Source organism: Silurus aristotelis (assembly GCF_946808225.1).
Source record: "Silurus aristotelis genome assembly, chromosome: 6".
NCBI lineage: Eukaryota > Metazoa > Chordata > Actinopteri > Siluriformes > Siluridae > Silurus > Silurus aristotelis.
In genome coordinates this window covers 11,064,640-11,086,706 of record NC_139579.1, presented here as the reverse complement: position 1 = coordinate 11,086,706, position 22,067 = coordinate 11,064,640, and the positions used below count along the sequence as shown (strand labels likewise).

At 39.8% G+C, this 22,067-nt stretch overlaps 1 protein-coding gene across 6 annotated transcripts in view; it reads right to left on the bottom strand.

Moving 5' to 3' along the window:
• Positions 1-3,347: 3,347 nt before the first annotated feature.
• chd4a (chromodomain helicase DNA binding protein 4a) overlaps positions 3,348-22,067 on the bottom strand; it is a 22,794-nt gene continuing 4,074 nt past the window's right edge. For 2 of the 6 annotated variants that reach the window (XM_083543153.1, XM_083543154.1), the window contains exons 6-41: positions 21,477-21,745; positions 21,241-21,365; positions 21,017-21,149; positions 20,722-20,891; positions 20,313-20,549; positions 19,611-19,814; positions 19,297-19,508; positions 18,172-18,303; positions 17,530-17,629; positions 17,218-17,409; positions 14,695-14,895; positions 14,278-14,415; positions 13,393-13,514; positions 13,127-13,300; positions 12,822-12,963; positions 11,757-11,888; positions 11,553-11,670; positions 11,214-11,338; positions 10,624-10,716; positions 10,382-10,520; positions 10,100-10,269; positions 9,835-10,012; positions 9,563-9,652; positions 9,383-9,474; positions 9,163-9,296; positions 8,935-9,079; positions 8,636-8,813; positions 7,059-7,162; positions 6,730-6,955; positions 6,368-6,430; positions 6,120-6,275; positions 5,929-6,037; positions 4,927-5,059; positions 4,650-4,845; positions 3,767-3,930; positions 3,348-3,624 (exon numbers count right to left, since the gene is read on the bottom strand). In XM_083543153.1, coding sequence (XP_083399279.1) covers positions 3,610-3,624; positions 3,767-3,930; positions 4,650-4,845; positions 4,927-5,059; positions 5,929-6,037; positions 6,120-6,275; positions 6,368-6,430; positions 6,730-6,955; positions 7,059-7,162; positions 8,636-8,813; positions 8,935-9,079; positions 9,163-9,296; positions 9,383-9,474; positions 9,563-9,652; positions 9,835-10,012; positions 10,100-10,269; positions 10,382-10,520; positions 10,624-10,716; positions 11,214-11,338; positions 11,553-11,670; positions 11,757-11,888; positions 12,822-12,963; positions 13,127-13,300; positions 13,393-13,514; positions 14,278-14,415; positions 14,695-14,895; positions 17,218-17,409; positions 17,530-17,629; positions 18,172-18,303; positions 19,297-19,508; positions 19,611-19,814; positions 20,313-20,549; positions 20,722-20,891; positions 21,017-21,149; positions 21,241-21,365; positions 21,477-21,745 — 5,311 coding nt within the window. In that variant the 3' untranslated portion in view covers positions 3,348-3,609. The remainder of the gene's footprint in view (positions 3,625-3,766; positions 3,931-4,649; positions 4,846-4,926; positions 5,060-5,928; positions 6,038-6,119; positions 6,276-6,367; positions 6,431-6,729; positions 6,956-7,058; positions 7,163-8,635; positions 8,814-8,934; positions 9,080-9,162; positions 9,297-9,382; positions 9,475-9,562; positions 9,653-9,834; positions 10,013-10,099; positions 10,270-10,381; positions 10,521-10,623; positions 10,717-11,213; positions 11,339-11,552; positions 11,671-11,756; positions 11,889-12,821; positions 12,964-13,126; positions 13,301-13,392; positions 13,515-14,277; positions 14,416-14,694; positions 14,896-17,217; positions 17,410-17,529; positions 17,630-18,171; positions 18,304-19,296; positions 19,509-19,610; positions 19,815-20,312; positions 20,550-20,721; positions 20,892-21,016; positions 21,150-21,240; positions 21,366-21,476; positions 21,746-22,067) is intronic. The other 4 variants (XM_083543156.1, XM_083543157.1, XM_083543158.1 and 1 more) reach the window with 3 other exon arrangements.

Genomic DNA, 22,067 nt, shown 5'->3' with positions numbered 1-22,067 from the left:
TCAGGTAGCAGCAGCGGTGCTGAGAAAAACGCCCTCGAGAAGGAGAGGAGAATTTTATCTACATATAAAAATATTGCCGTTTGCCTTAAGCTTTCTACATAAAAGTTTGCGCATCTACTAGCAATGCTATATTAATAAATCTGTTTTCACTGACGCAAATAAAAACAATGAATCGTGATACAAATGCCAACTTGTGTATCACGTCGTTCACTTTTACGCCGATCCACTGATGCGAATCAGTTACTTACAGAACCCCTTGCAGAGCTGTGGGGCCTAACCTCAGACTGGATTATACCGGATTAGTTCAGACTCCACAGTAAAGCGAAAGTACTGGATGCATACTAAATTTTTGATGATGCGTCTGAAAGAATTATAAGTCTCCCCACACCAGTACATTACCGTGACCCAATGCTGAGATTACTGAATTTTCTTAATTATACTATATCACCTGTAGTCTGGGTTATATCTGGACTACATATATACTGAATATACTTTATATATACAATATATGTTGGCGAACTTTGCATAACCCTGGCATGATACCTTGTTGATTAATGGTCAATAACTTACTCTGATGACTTGCACTGAATGGAGTCAGTCAGTGTTGCATGGTCCAGACAGTAGCTGCAGTCAGCATCAAGAAGATTTCCAAATGATCGATCATGATTAATATGTATTTTAATCATGTGTTTGATCTTTATTTTCAGATGTTGAGTTGCTCAGAAGCTTTTGGTTCCAAAACTCGAATGCCCTTTCTACAGTTACTCATCTCACTCTCCGGTGCTTGTAATGTTTTAATGATTGATAATCAAACTCTTGGTGTTACACAGATGAGGATGGGTTCTACTTTTGAGTCTGGCACCTCTCAAGGTTTCTTCCACCATCTAAAGGAGTTTTATCTTGCCACAGTCGCCGCAGGCTCATTCCTCAGCATGGATAAATACATATATTGAAATTTTTTTCAAAATTCTCTGAAGCTGCTTTAAAACAATGTCCACTGTAAAAAAAAAAAGCGCTATAGAAATAATCTTGAACTGAATTTAATTTTTATTATTACAATATATACAGTGGGTACGGAAAGTATTCAGACCCACTTAAATTTTTCACTCTTTGTTATATTGCAGCCATTTGCTAAAATCATTTAAGTTCATTCTTCTTCCTCATGAATGTACACACAGCACCCCATACTGACAGAAAAACACAGAATTTATTAAAAAAGAAAAACTGAAATATCACATGGTCCTAAGTATTCAGACCCTTTGCTGTGACACTCATATATTTAACTCAGGTGCCTTCCATTTATTCTGATCATCCTTGAGATGGTTCTACACCTTCATTTGAGTCCAGAAATTTTTGATTATATTGATTGGACTTGATTAGGAAAGCCACACACCTGTTTATATAAGACCTTCCAGATCACAATGCATGTCAGAGCAAATGAGAATCATTAAGGTCAAAGGAACTGCCTGAAGAGCTCAGAGACAGAATTGTGGCAAGGCACAGATCTGGCCAAGGTTCCAAAAAATTTCTGCTGCACTTAAGGTTCCTAAGAGCACAGTGGCCTCCATAATCCTCAAATGGAAGACGTTTGGGACGACCAGAACCATTCCTAGAGCTGGCCGACCGGCCAAACTGAGCTATCGGGGGAGAAGAGCCTTGGTGAGAGAGGTAAAGAAGAACCCAAAGATCACTGTGGCTGAGCTCCAGAGATGCAGTCGGGAGATGGGAGAAAGTTGTAGAAAGTCAACCATCACTGCAGCCCTTCACCAGTGGGGCTTTATAGCAGAGTGGCCCGACGGAAGCCTCTCCTCAGTGCAGGACACATGAAAACCCGCATGGAGTTCTCTAAGATGGTGAGAAATAAGATTCTCTGGTCTGATGAGACCAAGATAGAACTTTTTGGCCTTAATTCTAAGCGGTATGTGTGGAGAAAACCAGGCACTGCTCATCACCTGTTCAGTACAGTCTCAACAGTGAAGCATGGTGGTGGCAGCATCATGCTGTGGGGGCGTTTTTCAGCTGCAGGGACAGGACGACTGGTTGCAATCAAGGGAAAGATGAATGCGGCCAAGCACAGGGATATCCTGCACGAAAACCTTCTCCAGAGTGCTTTGGACCTCAGACTGGGCTGAAGGTTTACCTTCCAACAAGACAATGACCCTAAGCACACAGCTAAAATAACGATGGAGTGGCTTCACAACAACTCTGTGACTGTTCTTGAATGGCCCAGCCAGAGCAATGACTTAAACCCAATTGAGCATCTCTGGAAAAACCTAAAAATAGCTGTCCACCAACGTTTACCGTCCAACCTGACAGAACTGGAGAGGATCTGCAAGGAGGAATGGCAGAGGATCCCCAAATCCAGGTGTGAAAGACTTGTTGCATCTTTCCCAAAAAGACTCCTGGCTGTATTAGATCAAAAGGGTGCTTCTACTAAATACTGAGCAAAGGGTCTGAATACTTAGGACCATGTGATATTTCAGTTTTTCTTTTTTAATAAATCTGCAACAGTGTCAACAATTCTGTGTTTTTCTGCCAGTATGGGGTGCTATGTGTACATTCATGAGGAAAATAAATGAACTTAAATGATTTTAGCAAATGGCTGCAAAATAAAAAAGAGTGAAAAATTTAAGGGGGTCTGAATACTTTCCGTACCCACTGTATATATTGATTCAGTACTGTTTTATTTGTATTATTATTAGTAATAAGGTTCAGTAATATTTTTACATGATATATATTTTTACATGATTATATATATATTTATATATATATATACACACACACACACACACACACACACACACACACACACACACACACACATACATACATACATACATATACACACACATACAGTATTCATTTTAAAAACTATCGATCAATTAAATCAGCAAGTATGATCCAACCTAGGTATCGGTAAACTTGAAGATGGTTCAGTGGTTAGAACATTGGCTCTTTTGGATCTGAAGGTCATGAGTTCAAATCCCACCCACACCTATCTGCCACTCCTGGTCCCCTGAGCAAGGCCCTTAACCTGATAGCTTCTCAGTATTTATTGAGTGAGATTAATGCAAGTCGCTCTGGATAAGGGGCGTCTGCTAAACGTCGTAAATGTAAAATCCACCATCAGTCGAACGCTAATAACCGTGCTCCTTAAAAAAAAATAAATACTGCTCCATGTGGCCGTATTATTTTTGCCGTTTATGTGAACACCAGAACATATTGGTTTTTGAACATCCCTTCAGAAAGGGGCTCGTATTACTGCAGCTCTGATCATCGTTACTAGCAAACATGCAACACAAGATCTACATCTCCAAAAACATCTACATAAAACTGGCACAACAAAATGTTTTTATTACTTTTATTTTCGGTCCCAAAAACCATCAATAATAACATTATATCAATAATATTAATAAAGAAGAAAAAAATAATAAAAAAAATAAAATCGTTTCAGATTCCACAAACTCCATATTTTCGCCTACAGACTCATGTCCGTTTGTAGGTAAAGGGGTGTGGCTTCAAGCTAAGGCGAGATGTTATCTGAGGTGTCAGTCAGGAATGTAGAGGTGGTAGGTGGTGCTTGAGTGGTGGGCTTTGGCCCGGTGCAGGCTACTGCTGAGATACCTGAAATAGGTGAAATACACAGAAAATATGGTTTAAAAGACAAAAAAAACAAAAACAAACAAACAAACAGCAGTTCAGCTCTTCAGGTTACAGGTCAATCCAGCACTATAATAAAAAATTCAGATGACATTTTGTTTGGTACCTGCTGGGACTGTGTCTCTGGGCCTCTGCTGGCCAAACGACTGAGAATGTTTCTTTCGGACATTTGCAGCCGGACAGCAACAGGCGGTATCCTGGCAATGGTTGCTGGGAGACGGGTGACATCTGCCTTCATGTCACTCAGCAACTCTTCAAGCTGTTTCAGCACTAAAAATAAAAGCGAAACAGGCTATGAAAAAGGTCTCAGCATGAGGAAACTCAGAGAGACAAAATTTAGATACAGAACACATTAGAATCTAATGGATTACAAAATTAAACAGAATTGAATAAATTCCCTGTGTTTTGCTCATTTCAGATGAATTTTGCCTGATGATTTTTCCAAAACAGATTAATCAACAGTTTTTATTTAATGGATACTGAATAAAAAAAATATAGAACTGAACTTTACAAAAAACAAAACAGTACAGATTCATGAGAATGTGCTTAATTAAATAAATGTAAATATATTCATTATTGAAAATACTTTAAATAAATAAAAACATTTGCAACCAAAAGTGAATAAAAACAGACACTTTAAATAAAACAAATTTGAACTTGTAAAACAGTGGAAACTGAACTAGTCTTGTCAAAGGACTGCAAGCAATTAGAATATAAATATTAATATTTATATAAAGTTTAGAAGCCTCAAATTATAATAGAGAAAGCAGAGCTGTGAATTGGCTCCTCTCTTGGCATCATAAACTATGACCAAAAATAGCACATGGCATCAATGACTTGCCTCTAGAGGCCGCTCTCATACTGTATAATGACATTTGACCTTCTCAGCTGCTTAAGCAACCTGGATCGTTATGGATTTTTTGCAGATAGACGATAGTTTCAGCAATAAATTATCTGTGCCAGCTCTAGTTTCAGCTGCCGCAACCCACCTTTGTGCAGGACGGCGTTGGCAGGCTTATTGCCAGACATCGACTCCTTGCTGAGGTGTTGGTGCGACTCGGCCAGGCACTCCACCTCGCTGAACCGTGTATTCAGAGCCATGGAGGGATGAGACGGATCCTCGGTCATGTTTAAATATGCTGCCCTTCGTAGCTGTTCCTCGATCACTAGTGCCTGCTCCAGTAACTAACATGAAGCAATAAAATAAGTATTAAAGAAGACTTAAAAGTAATAATAATAAATAATAATAAAACAACATCTCTTTACCTTGAATCTCCGAGCCAGGAACTTGTTTTTGATCTCCAGAAAGTTTCCTCGGTTCATCTCACCCTTGAAGGGCTCGTTGAGAATCGCAAATTTGACATCGTTTTGGATGTCCTGCCACCGAGCGTAACCATGTCTGAGAACCAGGAGTTAAAGATACATACAGCACAAAAAAACACTTCTAGAAGGGTAAAGAAAAAAGTATGGTTGCCATTGTAACCATCACTTTCTGATACTATAAACTTTCTTTCGGCTTCTCCCGTTAGGGGTCGCCACAGCGGATCCTCCGCACGTTTGATTTGGCACATGTTTTTACGCTGAATGCCCTTCCTAACGCAACCCTCCCCCAATTTATCCGGGCTTGGGACCGGCACTGAGAGTGGCTGGGGATGGTTCCCTGACCGGGGAAAGAACCCGGGTCGCAGTGGTGAGAGCGCTGCATCCTAACCACTAGACCACCAGGGGACTTTCTGATACTATATTCGTTTTTAAAATGTTTAAAAATCCTGAGATCATGTTACAGCTGTTGTAGAAACCCACAGAAACTCCACAAGTCTCTATTCCAGTCTCCTCCCATAAAATATTCCAGAAGGTGAACTTGTTCCTCTAAAGGCACTGGGTGTAGAAGTGTGTGATGTCGTGTCATGGACTCGTGTTCTGCCTCATGCTCATTTTCATCCCTGGACATCCCAGCATGTAGAAGTTACTGAAGATGACATAATTCATATAGATTAAAATAATAATAATAATAATAATAATAATAATAATAATAAAAAGGTCCAGCAATGTTTTTTTGTTGCCTATTTGTAGCGATTATAAACATTCATGCAAGTTTGTAAATCTTTAATTAACTTGGAAGACGCAGACAGACGTCTACAAAATTGACTGAATATAATAAAATCCCCGGGGGTGGGGTTATTATATTGATTTTACTAGGGGGTGCAATATTGACACACTGATTCCTACACTGGGAAACTTTAGTCATAAAAACAGTGCAAAGGATACTGTATGATGCCAGCAAGAAGCCAGTAGTCATGCCGGCGATGCCAGATCTCGTTGGTTTTCTTAGTAACTGTTGCTGCTCTTTCCTCATTCTGCCACAAGGAGTGCAATTCTGCAAGATGCAAATATACAACAAATGAACTAACAAGAAGAAAATAAAAAATTCGAAATTTTTATTTGGTTCTTCGTCTCACCAGTAAATCCTCCGTCTGCAATATTGAACATAAAGCGTGTCTTTGCTTTCTTCTTCTCTTCACTCGCTCCCGCGGCAACGACATCTTTGCCGCTGTCGCCGTTCTGTAATTTGGACGGTTCCTCGATCTTAACAGACTCCTTTTCATCCTTTTGTTCTACAAGAAGCGGCAAGAGAGTGAATTTATTTACAACAAAGCAAATGGTGTACAAATGATGTACAAGAACAAAGCGAAATACGAGTCGCTACCTTTCTTCTCATCCGTAGCAGGAGTGGAGTCGATGACCTCTGCCTTATCTTCTTTCTTTACTTCTAATAAAAAAATGGATATGATCAGTTAAATCACTTGCTTTAGCCTGGAAGCAAAATATATTAGACTAAATATTTGTCCACTGATTTAGATGGCGTTCTGTCTATGATGAGAAAATGAGTTTTTATTTGTAGCTGTAACATGATACATCAGTTAAGAGTATTTTTTTTTTATTATTCCATGCACCAACAATGGGATACATTAATGTGCCAAAAGCGTTGGTGTCATAACTAATATGCGCTCCACATTATGTACTGAGAGGCAGTTGCACTATTTAAAAGGCAATTCTCAAACTAATTACCCGTGTTTGTGGATTCCTCCTTTTTATTTTTAGACTCTTCAGCCTTCGTCTCGTCAGAAGTCTTGCTTAGCTCCGCAGCTTCGCCGGATGTCTTTTCTTTCTCATCTTCCCCATTTCCTGTTTTTTCCGTCTCCGTGGTAGAAGCCAAGGCGAGGTCTTTCTCTCCTTTTTCTGTCTGTTCGGCAGGGGAGGGTATTTTCTCGTCGTCGTCAGGAATAGCGATGACCTAAAGACAGGATTTGCTTGCACATGTAAAGATTCGAGGGCAGAAAAAAATTCCATTATGTAAAAAAAAAAAAAATAATTAAATTAATTATTTTACCACTCACCTCATCCTCTATCTTTCTGCTCTGCTGTTCTATTTCACCATCCTTCTTCCCCTCCTTCTCTTTTTCAGTCTCTTTATTTCCATCTTCTGTCTTGGAGGTATCTTCTGTGGAGAGGAGAATGAAGGTTGTCAATCGATTCAAATATTTAATCGCGATTAATCACATGATTGTCCACATGCTGGACTCCATCTAAACCAAACGTGTTTATCTTCGACACATCAGAACACAGGACATGGTTCCAGTAATTCATGATGAATAGGACACGTGGTTTTGCCTGGTTACACGATGTACAGCTGTCGTCACTTAGGGTGTACTCACTTATGTCGCCAGCTATTTTTACAATAATGACTTTGTTGAGTTGTTTTCAGAGGACAGTAAATCTGTACTTATATACAAGCTGCACATTAACTAAAATATATCCCAGTTTCATTTCTATTGTATTGTATGTAAACGTATGTAAACTTGGGAAACTTCCAAACTTTTGAAAACTTGTTGGCCTGAATCTTAACTCTAACCCTGTCCAGGGGTCTCATTTATAAATGTGGTGTACACACAAAATAAAGCTGAAAACGTGCGTAATCCGTTTCCACACAAAGTTAAATAATAATAAAAGATAAATAAATGTTGATGGGAGAAAGCGACACCAGTGAGTAAACTCTGAGCCCTGCATACACACAATGTGAAAACCCAGAAGGCGAGAAGTGTAATTAACGACACGGATAATGTGCGCAACCTTTACGTGAAAAACGTTTATAAATAAGACCCATGAGCAGTCCAGAGTTTAGCGGGTGGTGCATCAGTAATAATTGTCAGTGGGGAAACAGTGCTCCGTGGGTGGTTAAATGTCCTAACTGCAGCAAATGATTTGCCTCGATGCATGAAATTCAAATTACTGGAGGAATCGTTTCAGTCCTGATATACATACATACACAGTAAAACCTTTACGAGTTTACAAATGCTTTGCAAAAATTTGTATTAAAATTTAACTCGCATTGCGAACATCGAGCATCACGCAAACGGCTCATGCTCAACTGAGACGATGGTTCTTTCTCTCTCATAGCGTAACACAATGGAAGCTCAGGTCAGCTTCCTGCGTATTCGTCCTCATTCCCTCATACAGAACGCATTCGCACAACCGTACTATTTACTATAGTGTTGTGACCGTGTGTTCTCATGGAAGGAGAACCTTCTTCCAAGCAATAACCCTCCTCCTCCTCCCTCTCACCAGCCACAACTCTTTTCAAAAGTAAATAAAAGTGAACACATCGATTTAAAGTGTGCATCAGATAGAAGTTGGCATTTGTATCACGATGCATCGTTTTTAACACATTTGCATAAATATACAACGATTTATTTATTTATAATTTTTAGTAGCTGCGCTATACTTTTACTTTATCCTTTTTAAAATTTAAAATGTGACCAATATTTAGTTGCTTCGTATGCATCTTTGTGGTATTTTATCGTTAGCTATGCATCGAGATGTGAATCACACCAGCGTCAGTAATAGAGATGCACATCACTAATACATATAAATTCTGTATTTGAGCTGGATTTTAATTAAAAGCCTTTAGAAATACTTGGAAAATGATGAAAACCTGGAACCGGTGTATTGGGTTGCGTGTCAGCTGGAGTGCCAGTGGAAGGAGTTTTCCCAGGTGAGTCGGGGTGGCCAGCAGCCGCAACCTTTTTATTTTCCTCCAGCTCCATCATCCAGGGCATGGACCACTGACCATTCACATGCTCGAATTCCTGCACCTGAAAACAGTCAATACAACGAAATAAAGTATAACTGCCACCAAACAGCATTGAGTCAAGTAAACGTTTATATTTCAACATGAGCAGCAGAACAAACCAAGAAACAACGAAGCGATTTTACCTTCTTGCGGATCAGCGACATCACCCCAATTCGAGTGAGAACGTGTTGTCGTGACAGGCCTTCTCGCGGCACACCGTCAGCAAAGGTTTCAGCACCATCGGCACCAGGCTCGCACAAGTGCCTCATAAAAAGTGACACATATGCCCTGTGAGGGGAAAATCAAACCATCAGGATCATATAATGCTCAGACGGAGATTCCTGATGCACATCAATCATCAAAAGACGCACTTGAACTCCTTTTCAGATTTCCCTCGTAGGTCTCTAACCAGCCATTGGGTGGTGAAAGCGTCCTGGGGTGGCATTCCATAACGCATTACAGCGTTCAAGAAGGCCTTCCGCTGGCGAGCATTGAAACCCAACACCTACAACAAAAAAATGTCATGTTAAAACAGGGAGAAGACTTTACCCACACTGTAAATGGTATTTTATTGGTGATTATTTAGCTCACCTCGATGTTGCCTCCCACTCTGGCCAGCAGGGGGGGTAAAGGCTTATCCTTGTCATTTCTGAGCCCTTTTCTGTTGGGTCTACGGGAGTTTGCTACATTTGGAAAATTTTATATAAAACAGATTAGAACATCTGAAATAACTTCATTTCAAATTTTTGTGCCATCAATGAAAGATTTTACCTTCTGCCCGTTCATCAAAGTCCTCATCTCCTTCCTCTGAGGCAACAGAGTAATCTGACTGACCATCAGATTGATCATCCTGCCAGTCTGCTTGTAGGGGGGAAAAAAAACAAACAACAACAAAAAAAAAAAGACAAAAATATTTAGCCCATGGTGCACCGCATTGAAAGGCTGGCCATCATTTAGGTTTTCTGAATGCACCCAATCCCGAACTTTACTCCAAATTTGCGGTTTAGATTCCAACCCTGTCCGAATTCCCGAACAAACAATACCTCTGTCTTCTTGGGATCCGTCATTGTAGTTGACTTGTTTACGGATGCGCTTGCCCTTTCCAAGGTTGCGAGCCAAATCTTCCTGCTGCTGCTCATAGTGATGCCTCAGCAACTTCTCCCAATAATCCGGATCCACGCTCTCCTCCTGCTTAATGATCTCCCTCTGCACCTCCTCCTCCTGTCGAAAACAAAGACGACATTTTATTTCAACACAACAAATCGGTTAGCGCTTCAACTCGATAAATAAAATTTGTAAAAGATCTACCTCGTCTTCCTCATCCTTGACCACATACTGTGCAACTTTGAAGGAACTGAGATACTCGTTCATACTCTGAAGCTCGGTGTCATCTGTGGCATCCTGGTTACGGTCCAGGAGTCGGTCTATGGCCTTGTCGTCGTAGTGAATCACGCTGCTGTCCTCCTCTTTGTTCTCCCCTGATAAAGTTTACAAAAAAAAATACAAATCCTACTCATTCTCTTACTTTACAAAATACATGATAAAACTGACTGGGCAGAACATCCGATTCTCACAAGACAATGTAATCACCTTCTCCGTCATCCTTGAAGAGTTCCTCTGTGCCAAATTTGAGAATATCATCCAGCTCTTGCTTAGACATGGAGCCTGTTTTAGAGCCCAAACCAGGTCGAACCACCAAGTGGGTCAGCATCATCTTCTTCTTGGCCACCTTGACCACGGAAAAGAAAAACGTTAAAGTAAAAAAAAAAAAAAAAAAAGAGATGAGAAATTAGCTTTTAGAGGTGCAACAAAATGATAGAAACCGGCTATACCTGAGTAATTCGTTCCTCAACAGAGGCTTTGGTGACAAAGCGGTAGATCATGACCTTTTTGTTCTGACCAATTCGGTGAGCTCTGCTGAAAGCCTACAAGAGAAAAATAAATAAATAATTACACTCAAGTCAACAGAAAGCCATACTGCCAAAATTAACCGTGTTTACTTCAGAGATGCCAAAACTTGGACCAGTGGGCCAAAGAGGGGGACTTTTTTTTATTTTTATAAAAAAATTAATTCATACATTTATTTCATTGGACATCACTGAATGAAGCTGTATTAGGCCTTGACTTGCACAATAAATTGGATTGTTTCCCATTACACTATAGGTTTCACTGAACTAAAATGAACTTAAGCAGATTAACAGAATCATGTTTCCTTTTTTTTACTGTAATTATTTATTCTTTTATTTATATTTTATTTATTTACATTTTATTAATCATATATCAAATATAAGAAACCATGGCAACTTTGATTGGAATTTGTTCGGTGATATGTTTGATATGTTTTTGGCTCTTCACATAAAAAAAGGGTTTGGGCACCTCTGGTTTTTTTTTTGGACAGCTGTGATGTTACAAATGAACCTGCCTGAATGTCATTGTGAGGGTTCCAGTCAGAGTCGTAGATAATAACCGTGTCAGCTGTAGCCAGGTTAATACCCAATCCTCCAGCTCTAGTTGACAGAAGGAACACAAACTGAACAGCACCAGGAGCTGTGGGACAAATGAGAATAGTTTATCATTGGCAAAGACACAGAATATTTGTTATACAATATATATATGGAAAGAAATTATATACATAGACAAATCTTTTATATATATATATATATATATATATATATATATATATATATATATATATATATATATATGGGGAATGTAAAAATTTCTAGATCAGTAGTGTTTTAGTCGATTAATTAATACTTACCATTGAAGCGATCGATTGCTTCCTGTCTCATCGCCCCAGTGATCCCTCCATCAATACGTTCATATTTGTAGCCCTCATTTTCCAGGAAGTCTTCCAGCAGGTCCAACATTTTAGTCATCTACACCAAGAAACTCATAAATAAGCTATTTCCTTCTAGCACATACAGCTTGGCTTGTACCTGCTTATGCATGCACGTGCACATACCTGAGAAAAGATAAGCACGCGGTGCCCTCCGTCTTTCAGCTTGCGAAGCATTTTTTGGAGCAGCATCAGCTTCCCGGAAGACTTTGAGAGGGCACTGCCGTCATACATCCCATTTGGCATCTTGGGTGCTTCCTGTTATAAACCAGCCAGGAATCAGATTATAACCAGTTTAAGACCCTGAATCTACAGTAACTATATTCAGACTCAAGGTCGATCGATTCATCGGTTTCGCTGATTAATCAGCACCAATAGTTGATTGCTGAAACTATAAGCTAAAATCTATACCGATAGATTTTCAAGGTTGCTGGAGCAGCTGAAAAGGTCTAATGTTAATATACAGTACAATAGCGGCCTCTAGAGGCAAATCACTGATGCCACGTGCTGTTTATTTGAAGTATCGTTTGTTTGTTTTTTATCCATTTTGTGTTACTTTTTGTTTCAGTTTAAATTAATGTCTTATTTTCCCTCAATATTCATTAATACAATTCATATATTCATATTTATTGAATTTAGCACATTTTTATGATTCAGTGCTGGGGTTTTTATTTTTGTAAAAAAGTTTAGTATTATTTTACATGGAGTTTAAAAAATACAAAAAAATTCAGTTGATTAATCAGCAACAGCTAGCCACTATCAAGAGGTCAGACCTGTTCACCCCGGAGAGGGATATGAAATCACTTGTACAAGAGAAAAAAAAGAAACGAGGAGAAATGGAAAAATGTATATGAAGATTTATCTTTTGTTACGAATTTTTGTTCTTTATCTTATAGAAAACCAGCAAGGGGCAGATCTGTATAAACTCCATTTATGTACATAAAATATATGTACTTAAATATTTCTTTATAGAGAATTTTTATACAAACATTACCGTTTGCCTAAAGAGAAAAGATGACACTATCCTTTCAGCAAGTAAAACACTGGGCAAGAGAGCAGCTCTTAACGGAGGTTCTTTCATGGTTAATTATGTAGATGGTGTGAATTTGTACAGGTCTGAATATTAATGTCAACAAATAATTATATTGTCCAGGTGTAAATATCTAATAAAAAAAAATAAAAACAGCTTACCATAGCAGCTACAGGGAAAAGGTAGGGGTGATTGCAACACTTCTTCAGGTCCATTACCACATTCAGCAAGGACACTTGATTTCCACCTCCTCGAGTGTTCAGGGCCTCAAAGTTGCGGGTAAGGATGAACTTGTAATATTTCCTACAAAGCACAAAGATTGTACTTAAGGTCTCTTCAAGGCAAAGAATAGAGAAAAACAGGAGAAAGGGGTGAAATTCACTCAAGTTTTTTTTTTTTTTTTTTTTTTTCGCAGGTCGTTCTGCTTTACTCGAATACCAACGCCATTCCTTCTTTCCCTACTTACTTCTGCATGGGACTGAGCTCGACTCGGACGATTAGCTCGGTCTTCGAGGGCATGTGCTTGAACACGTCGGCTTTGAGTCTTCGGAGCATGTGCGGTCCCAGCATGTCATGGAGTTTCTTTATCTGGTCTTCTTTAGCAATATCTGCAAATTCTTCCAGGAAGCCCTCCAGGTTGCTAAGGGAGGGGGGGAAAGAAAGCTGGTTTATTTTGGGCCGATATAATGGTTTAAGAGCCCTGCTCTGTCCACATACACACACACACCCTACCTAAATCTCTCTGGTGTAAGGAAGTTGAGCAGGTGGAAAAGCTCCTCCAGGTTGTTTTGTAGAGGTGTTCCCGTAAGCAGCAGTTTGTGCTGAAGAGGGTAATTATTCAGCACTCGGAAAAACTGTAGCACACGTGCACACACACACACACACACACACACACACACACACACACACACACACACACACACACACACAAAGATGCCACAGCATTAGAATACAAAAGTTCATCTGTTCAGGCAGTCTACAGTCAGCTCCAAAATACCATTTAATTATGCAGCTCATTCATTTTTGGGTATTTGTCATGTTTCATTGCTATTTTAATAAGTGAATGTATATTCTGTTATAGTCTATTCAGGTGAGAAAGTTCTCTCTAAAATGAACACAAATCATTTCGGAATCTTTTTTTTGTGTGAATAAGGCTGATGTTCATCAGTCCCATTAACCATGAAAAGATACCACCATACCAGCGCTAACTCCGCCAGTCATTTCAGACTGATAGAACTGTGGCTTTTTAAACTCTAGGTATACTGATGCATTTCGGTACAAGAGCTGCGCATCACTCGCTTGAGACGTTACAAAACATGCAAACAAAACTAGCGCAAAGTAGTATATGTCAGCTATAAGGAACCATCATTCAGATCTGTGACATCTCCGTACAAAACTGAAGTCATATTCGACTTAATACAGGCAGGGGAGGATGTTAATGTTTCCAGACAGGCGTATGGTCTTGGTAGAGTTTATCAGGGATCACTGCATCAGCTTTTTTCTATACCTATACTATCCCATCGGCATTTCATACCGAGTAACATCTCCTATAAACCTTAGCGGTAAAGGTGTCCATCACGGACTACTCCAGGTTTGTCTTGAAGTCTTTAGACTCACCTTGGACTGGTTATTTTTGAGTCTGTGTGCTTCGTCCACCACCAGACAGGCCCAGTCAATGGATCCCAGGATGGCCATGTCAATAGTGATAAGCTCATAGGAAGTCAGCAGCACATGAAACTTTACTGAAGCCTCTTTCTATATCATGCAATGAACAGAAAAGTTATGGAACACCAAGAGAGTAGAAAAAGAAGTTGATAACCAAAAATGCCTAATATTGATAAACAGCCGATCAACTGACATGTCTGGACATCAAAAGGAATAGACTTTAGAACACACAATATGCAACTGATCATTGTACAAAAATGCAGTCATGCACAAATAATTTCAATAAAATTAATTTTTTTATAGTCAAGTTTATAACAGAAAAGCTTAAAAAAATAAAAAAATTAATAAAGCTGCTGCAGAAAAACATACCTTCATCCGGGAAGCCTTTTTGCCTCCACGGATGGCATTGTCCTCAAACGAGAACTCGTTCTCTCGGATGACAGCTCTGCTGTCCTTGTCCCCTACATATGTGACCACGTACATGTCAGGAGCCCACATCTCAAACTCTCTTTCCCAGTTAATAATGGTAGAGAGAGGGGCACTGACCAGGAACGGCCCTTTAGAATGACCCTGAAAAGCAAGAAAATTAAATATTAAATGCATGCCATCATGTTCATGTCTTGATAGATTTTTTTCGTCATCGCATAGTGCAAGTACACAGCAACAAAATGCAGTTTATCATCTACCAGAAGTGCAAATAAATGTGTAAATATGTTTGCAGCATTTAATATATAAGTGGATAATTGTACATATATGCCTATGCAATGCAAATAAATATAAAGGCTATGGCAGTGAAAAAAAGTGCATGAGCTGGTAAACAAGTTGGTAACACTTGTTGGTAAACATAACATTAGACCAATGAAATTGCAGAACGGGTTCAGGTCAACCAATGCAATTCTTCATATTAAATCAGATGCGCTCCCACTGAATCGGGCCGCACCACATCATAAATATGGATGCGGTTCCTCTGTCGTTTGACCTGCCGCTCACTCGGACTGTCTACAAGAAACGCGACTCATTCGTCACGCTGAAAACAACCGGACATGAAAAAAAAAAAAAAAAAAAAAAAACCGCACTTCACCTGTGTTCTGAGCTGCACAGCATCGGGAGAAAAGATTCACCGAAAGTGATTTTTAAACGCACGACGATGCCAAAAGAAAAACTCTCGAGAGAAATTGTTGTGAAAGGAAGGAGGAAAACAGTGAACAATGACTTTCTTGGTAGGCTACTGTTTAGATACAAGCTGTGTAACAGACACTGTCTTTAATTAAAGCCTGTGTAAAGTTCATTAGTTTCAGATCGGCGATCCCTTAAACGTTTGGTGAAAGAACTCCCGACTATGTTTAATAGTGAAAGTAAGAGCAATGCGAAGGGAATTCAAAAGATTGGGACTAAACAGCTGTGTAGCCGCTTATCAGTGAGGCTAATCGGGGGAAGAAAAGGCTCTGTTTTGCTAGGGAGCATGAAGATTGGACTCTGGAGCAATAGAAGAAGGTCATGTGGTCTGATAAGTCCAGATTTACCCTGTTCCAGAGTGATGGGTGCATCAGGGTAAGAAGAGAGGTGAATGAACTGATGCACACCTCATGCCTAGTTCCTACCGTACAAGCCTGTGGCAGTGCTATGATCTAGAGTTGCTGCAGTTGGTCAGGTCTCAGTTCAGCAACGTTATGTCCAAAAAAGAATGAGGTCAGCTGACTACCTGAATATACTGAATGACCAGGTTATTTCATCAATGTAACTTTTCTTCCCTGATGGCACAGGCAGATTACAAGATGACAATGCCAAGATTCATCAGGGTCAAATTGTGAAAGAGTGGTTCAGAGAGCATAAGATCATTTTTGCAAATGGATTGGCCGCCACAGAGTCCAGACCTTAACCCCATTGAGAATCTTCAGGATGTGCTGGAGAAGACTTTGCTCAGCAGTCTGACGCCCCAATCATCAGGACAAGGTCTTGGAGTTTTTTTGTTTGCATTTTAAATTCCTTAACTACACAGAACAGAGCATGTGTTCACATGAACGGGACGTGTTGATCAGTCAACAACAATGGTTTGCGGAGGAACAGGAGGAACTTCAAAAGCCTCTCGCATGTATGGAAGAATTTTCTTGCTGTAAATTTTCTTCTAATAAACAGAAAGCAAATTATATCTCTAATTATATATGTCTCCACCCCCTTTTGTGCTGATCTGAAAAACTACCGATCCACGACCTTAAAAAACAAAATGGGAATCCATTTTGTGATCTGTGGCACTACCAATACAAATGTGTGTGTGTATATATTATAATTTATATTTATATATGAGAAGGTATATTCATGCAGGATTTGTGTCTGGCACAATATATGTAGGTAATGTGCGATAAAAAAATTAAAATATGGCATTACAAAATACATTTCTTTAATCTAAATAAGCTTTTTAAACCTTAAAATGCTTTTACCAATCAAATTAGTTCATATACGGCTTTAAAAGAGACAATACACTGCAAATTAAATAAGATTGTATACTCAGACTCACATCACAGGCAATGCAATAACCACATATTTTACAAAAGCCTCTGTGTATTAAACCCTTTGTCTTGTCTTAATTTAACTAAATTATTTTTAAATTCGGCCTAAAAAAAAGAAGAGACAAATTGAAGCTAAGGTATCGTTTACTGAGACAACACATGCCATCATTCCCACATGATTACCTGAAAAGAAAAGGAAAAATCCTTGCATTCTGCACTTTGGCCAACAGATGGCAGCCACATCATTTTCTTTCCCCAATCTTTATGCAGACTGGCCATCCATGTTGATTAAATTTGTACATCCATTGATAGATTTAAAATGGCAACCACTCACTTCTATAAAAGGCTCAGCCTACACCCTCCCCCAACACACATACATACACACCTCTTTGTAGAGCGAGTAAAGAAAAACAGCAGTCTGCACAGTCTTTCCCAAGCCCATCTCATCAGCTAGAATGGTGTCAGTACCCTGAGCCCAGGAGAAACGTAGCCAGTTCAATCCTTCCAGCTGGTACGGATGCAGCGTGCCGCCTGTCGAGTCGAGATATTCTGGCTGGCGTTCAAATTTAATGGTTGGCTGAAAGAGCACAAGAAAAAAGACAGCATCAACCTAAAACTGTTACAATGCTAATTTTTTAAATATACACGTCATCTAATTTCTAGTACGTCTCGCATATGGACAAATGCATCTCCTCACATCAACAACTGGGTTGTCTGGAGGTCTGTCCAGTCTCTTCATTTTTCCTTTGATCTTCAGTTTTTTGCTGGGTTTGCCTTCATCTCCCATCATCAGCTCCCTGTTGAGCACAAAAAACTCCACATTTTAATATAGGTTTCAATTGTAAGATTTTTAATTATAGCATCTTGGCAGACGCTTTTATTCAGAGCAACTAACAAGTAGCTTATATATACAGCTGAGCAGAGGAGGATTGAGGGTCTTGCTCAAGGGGTCCAGCAGTGGCAGCTTGGTAATGTGTAGATACAAACTCTCCACCTTTGAATATACGTTTAACACCTTAACCATTCACCGAGCTACCCCTCACTCTCAGTGTGCATGTTTTAACTATGAATATTGTCCCAAAGCAGCTTTAGAATTAAATTAAGATTACAAATTTCAATCTTGTCTACAAGTTAATCCCTAATGAGCGAACCAGTGGTGACGGTGGCAAAGAAAAAAACTCCAAGACACCAGGAAACCAGTCCTCAATAAAATGGCACCAAATGCCCATTCAATGTAGTTTCATAATTGTGGAGATTATGTTTCTGGACATCAGAAAATTAAGACTCTGGAAGTGCATATGAATGCAAAACTGTCCATGCAGCCCTAAGGCATGGTTACCTGTGGTTCCAGTACTGCAGTTTGTAGGCATCGTATTCTGGGATGTCCATGTCTTCTAACTCCCAGGTGGCCTGGTCATACGCTAGATCTCTCCACTTGATGAGGTAGTGACAGTTATTTTTCTTATCCATGCTGGACAACGGGAGGAAGACATATTGGAAATTAGAAAGCAAAGCTTCATTGGTCTAAAGTCACTAATCTGAATTAAGTCTACACCAGACTTTGTAACCACGAAAGGTGATAAAGGAAAAAATTACAGATAACTTATATATATATATATATATATATAAAAAAATTGTAATTAGGTAAATCAATATGTCTCGAGTCATTGAACTCCTTGACAACATACTTATACCCAGTCTGTTATATATATTGCAACCACTACAGAGACAATAGTGTTAATATTTTAGATAATTAGGAAGTAAACTGTAGATCCAATAAAATGACATGCACACAGTCATCAGTTCAAAGACAAAAAAAAAAAATCAAAAGACGTTTAAAGGAATTTACGAGCACCAAAAACTTTTAAAGGACCTTCCGACACAAAACTCAATTTAACCTAAATTAAAAAGTGTAGTCCGAAATAAACGTTACTTTAAACCTTTTATTTAAAGGCATTTTAAATCTTAAGAAAGGCTAAATGAAAACACTTTACAGTACTTTAAGAACGTGTTCAAACCCTGCACATGCTTCGTTTTTTGTCTTAGATTTTACAGGAAAAGCAACCTATTAAAAAAATAAAGAAAAATAATGTATACCTACATAGATTTTTTTATTTTATTTACTTTAGTCATTTTATTTATAAAAAAATTAATACACTGTAGATTTAAATGACTATAAATACATATCTTCTAGTAAAAGTCCAATGAAAGCAAATAGCCAATGGCAGCACAGTTCCCAGACAATCCCAGACATATCGGTTTTAACAGCAGACCTTTTGATGCAGGTTTAAGATTTTAAAAGTTTATCATGTAAATCTGAGAGAATAGCGCAGTGAATACAGGAGGAAAAACGGCTATTTTGCTGGTGCAGTTGTTGTTTGGTACGTGCGTGAATAAATTTGTTTGTTCTTGAGGTCTGCACGATCCCGACAGCAAAAAGGAACCGAAGACCTCGGAAACTCACCTGTGGTTGAGGACGCGGTGAATCATCATCCACTCCATCTTAATGCCGAAGCGGTAGTACTTCTCCTCCATCTGGGCATAGATGGGGTCTTTGTTCTTCCTCTTTTCACTCTTATCTTCATCCCCTTCGCCTCCAAAGTCTATGGGTGGAGGCTCGTCCATGTCATTTTTGCGCTGGTAATTTCTAAACATCACCTGACAGTGCAGTTCCAGCTGAGGAGAAAAAAAGAATCTTAGTCTGACTCCATTTGCACTATTTGACAAGTTAATGCTGTTCATGTGGAAGTGTGTGTGTGTGTGTGTGTGTGGGGAGACCTGCAGCTCAGACACCCAAGAACAATGCCAATAGGACATGTTCTGCCACTTTGCGAAGAATTCCCTCTCAGGCCGACCAGCCAGTGGGGCAGGATCTGGAGAATCAGATGGGAGGTCGGGGGGTCGTGGAACGGGGGTGGGTGGTGGAGGGTCACCCCAACGCCAGGTAAGGATCTTCTGCACTTTGCCCTTTAATGGAGGACACTGACAAAAAGGTAGCAAATAAAGTAATGTTACGAATACAAAATACAATAAGTTCACAAACCGAATAGTTTTACTGGGTTAGTAAATGTTCAACTGCACTGATATCAAAACTGTGAGGTTTTAGCATCCAGTAGAACCACATCACAGCTTGTCAAAAGAATCCACAAAAACCAGCATTGTTCTTTTAACAGAACCATTACTACACAACAGGTGCAATGCAGCAACAAAGCGAACGCGCTTTTAAATAAAGTGTAAAAGAAAGACGTTATACAGTAAATATTCGTCTAGAAATTACAGCATTTTATTTTAGCCATGTTGTATATTGATAATAAAGAATACAGTTTTTAGCTACTAATGCAATTCATTTTCCCAATCTCTATTAATTTCCTATCACACAACGTTCTGTATAAACACTAGTCATTATGATCTTCGCTGAAGCAGACAGGCCACCCTGCTGGTTAATGAACCCTGACCATTACAGCTCAACAGTTCACTCACAGTGCAACGAGGACAGATCCACTCTCCATTAGGAATTTCAGGCAGGGGTGGGTTAAGGCAGTGGATGTGGTACGAGGAGGGGCAGGTGTCACAGCACAGCAGCTCTCCTCCATCCTTACACACGCGACAGAACTCCATGTGATGGTCGTCTTCCTCGGCCTCGCCTCCGGCTGCATCGTTCTCCTCTTCCCCTTCCGAAGCCTCCTCACGCGCTTCCCACTGAATGCCCTCCTTCTCCTGAGAGACAATTTTACAGCGTTACGACATTGAACCGTAAACAAGCTCTTGATTTACCCTGAAAGGTGTCTTCAGGAGATCACAGGTTGCTGTGAATAAATACCATCACCCTGATAACCAAACCTGGTGCTGAAATGTGGCATTAACTGGTAGAACATTCACAGTCACTTACACAGTGTGGACAGCTCCACGTGCCTTCGGGGGCTTTCTCCATATCGGGATCCAGACAGACCATGTGATAAGCTCTGGGGCAGGTATCACATAAAATAATCTCTCCTCCCTGCTGACACACCTCACAATAGTCTTGGTGGTCAGTCTCATACCCATCTGCATCTTCATCCACTGAATAAAAAATAAATAATTCAGACATTCTGGTGATCAGACTATTAAAAGAAACATCAAGAACTCTCGATGCACATCTGTACTATAGCGACTGAAACTCGAGTTCCGTTTGCAAGCTACTTCACCTTTCTTCTTCTTCTTGGGCTTGGGTTTCTTTTTTGAGCGACTACTGCGGCTATTGGAGCTGTCTGACACGGAGACGCTGTTTATACTGCCGTCGTCGAAGTCGCTGTCCACATCCATATCGTCCTCTTCGCTCTTAACAAGTAACGAGAAATAAAATCAGCAAATCGTCTGCCAGCTGAATAGCAACATACAAGTAACTTAAAAAAAACAATTGACCACATACAGAAGAGCGCTTTCTCTTGCTGTTGAAGCCACCCAGCTTGATCTTTAGAGGTGCAACTTTCTTAGTCTTGACCTTCTTCTCCTGAGGTTTGGGTGTAGGTTTGGACTTTCTACGGGCATTAGGACCTGCAAACAGAATGTTCCAGCACGTGTTAAATTCTATAATACGTCAAATTCACCACTTTAAAAAACACATTGCTCATGCTGTTATTACTGAAGAAGGACTCCTCGGCTCACCCTTGCCCTCTTTCGTCTTGGCCTTGCGGAGGGGAGGAGCTGGAGGAGGCCCTGGCTCAGCAAGTGGAACAACTACAGGGGCTGCAGCTGGAGTCTCCGCTGCCACCATACTCTCCACAGCAGCAGCCACGTTGGCAGCTGCAAGTGCAGCGTTGGCGCTTGCAGAGCCACGCAGGGGGTTGTTGGTACTGAATTCACGCCACTTCGCCCCAAGTACCATCATCATTTTGGAGACTGCAATCTTTGGGTTCTTCGCTGCAATGAGAGGTCTAAGGAAAAGGCGAAACGTTTTTAAATAATTATTATTGCAATTAAGAGTTATTGCAGGATGGATGATGTTGATGGATCAGAATTTCAGCTTTTATTTCCTAATATTCAAATCTAGATGTGTTAAACAACTTATAATGTGGCACCACAACTTATAATGTGGCACCTGTGGTACTAGACCATCTAATATATGGGTGAGCAAAAGTATTGGAACAAACGATTTGTATTTCATTCCATATTTCATTCCATATTTCTTGCCTGCATCAAGCCAATTACCCTGAAAAGCATATTTATTTAGTTAAGCCTTTGATCAGTCGATTTTTT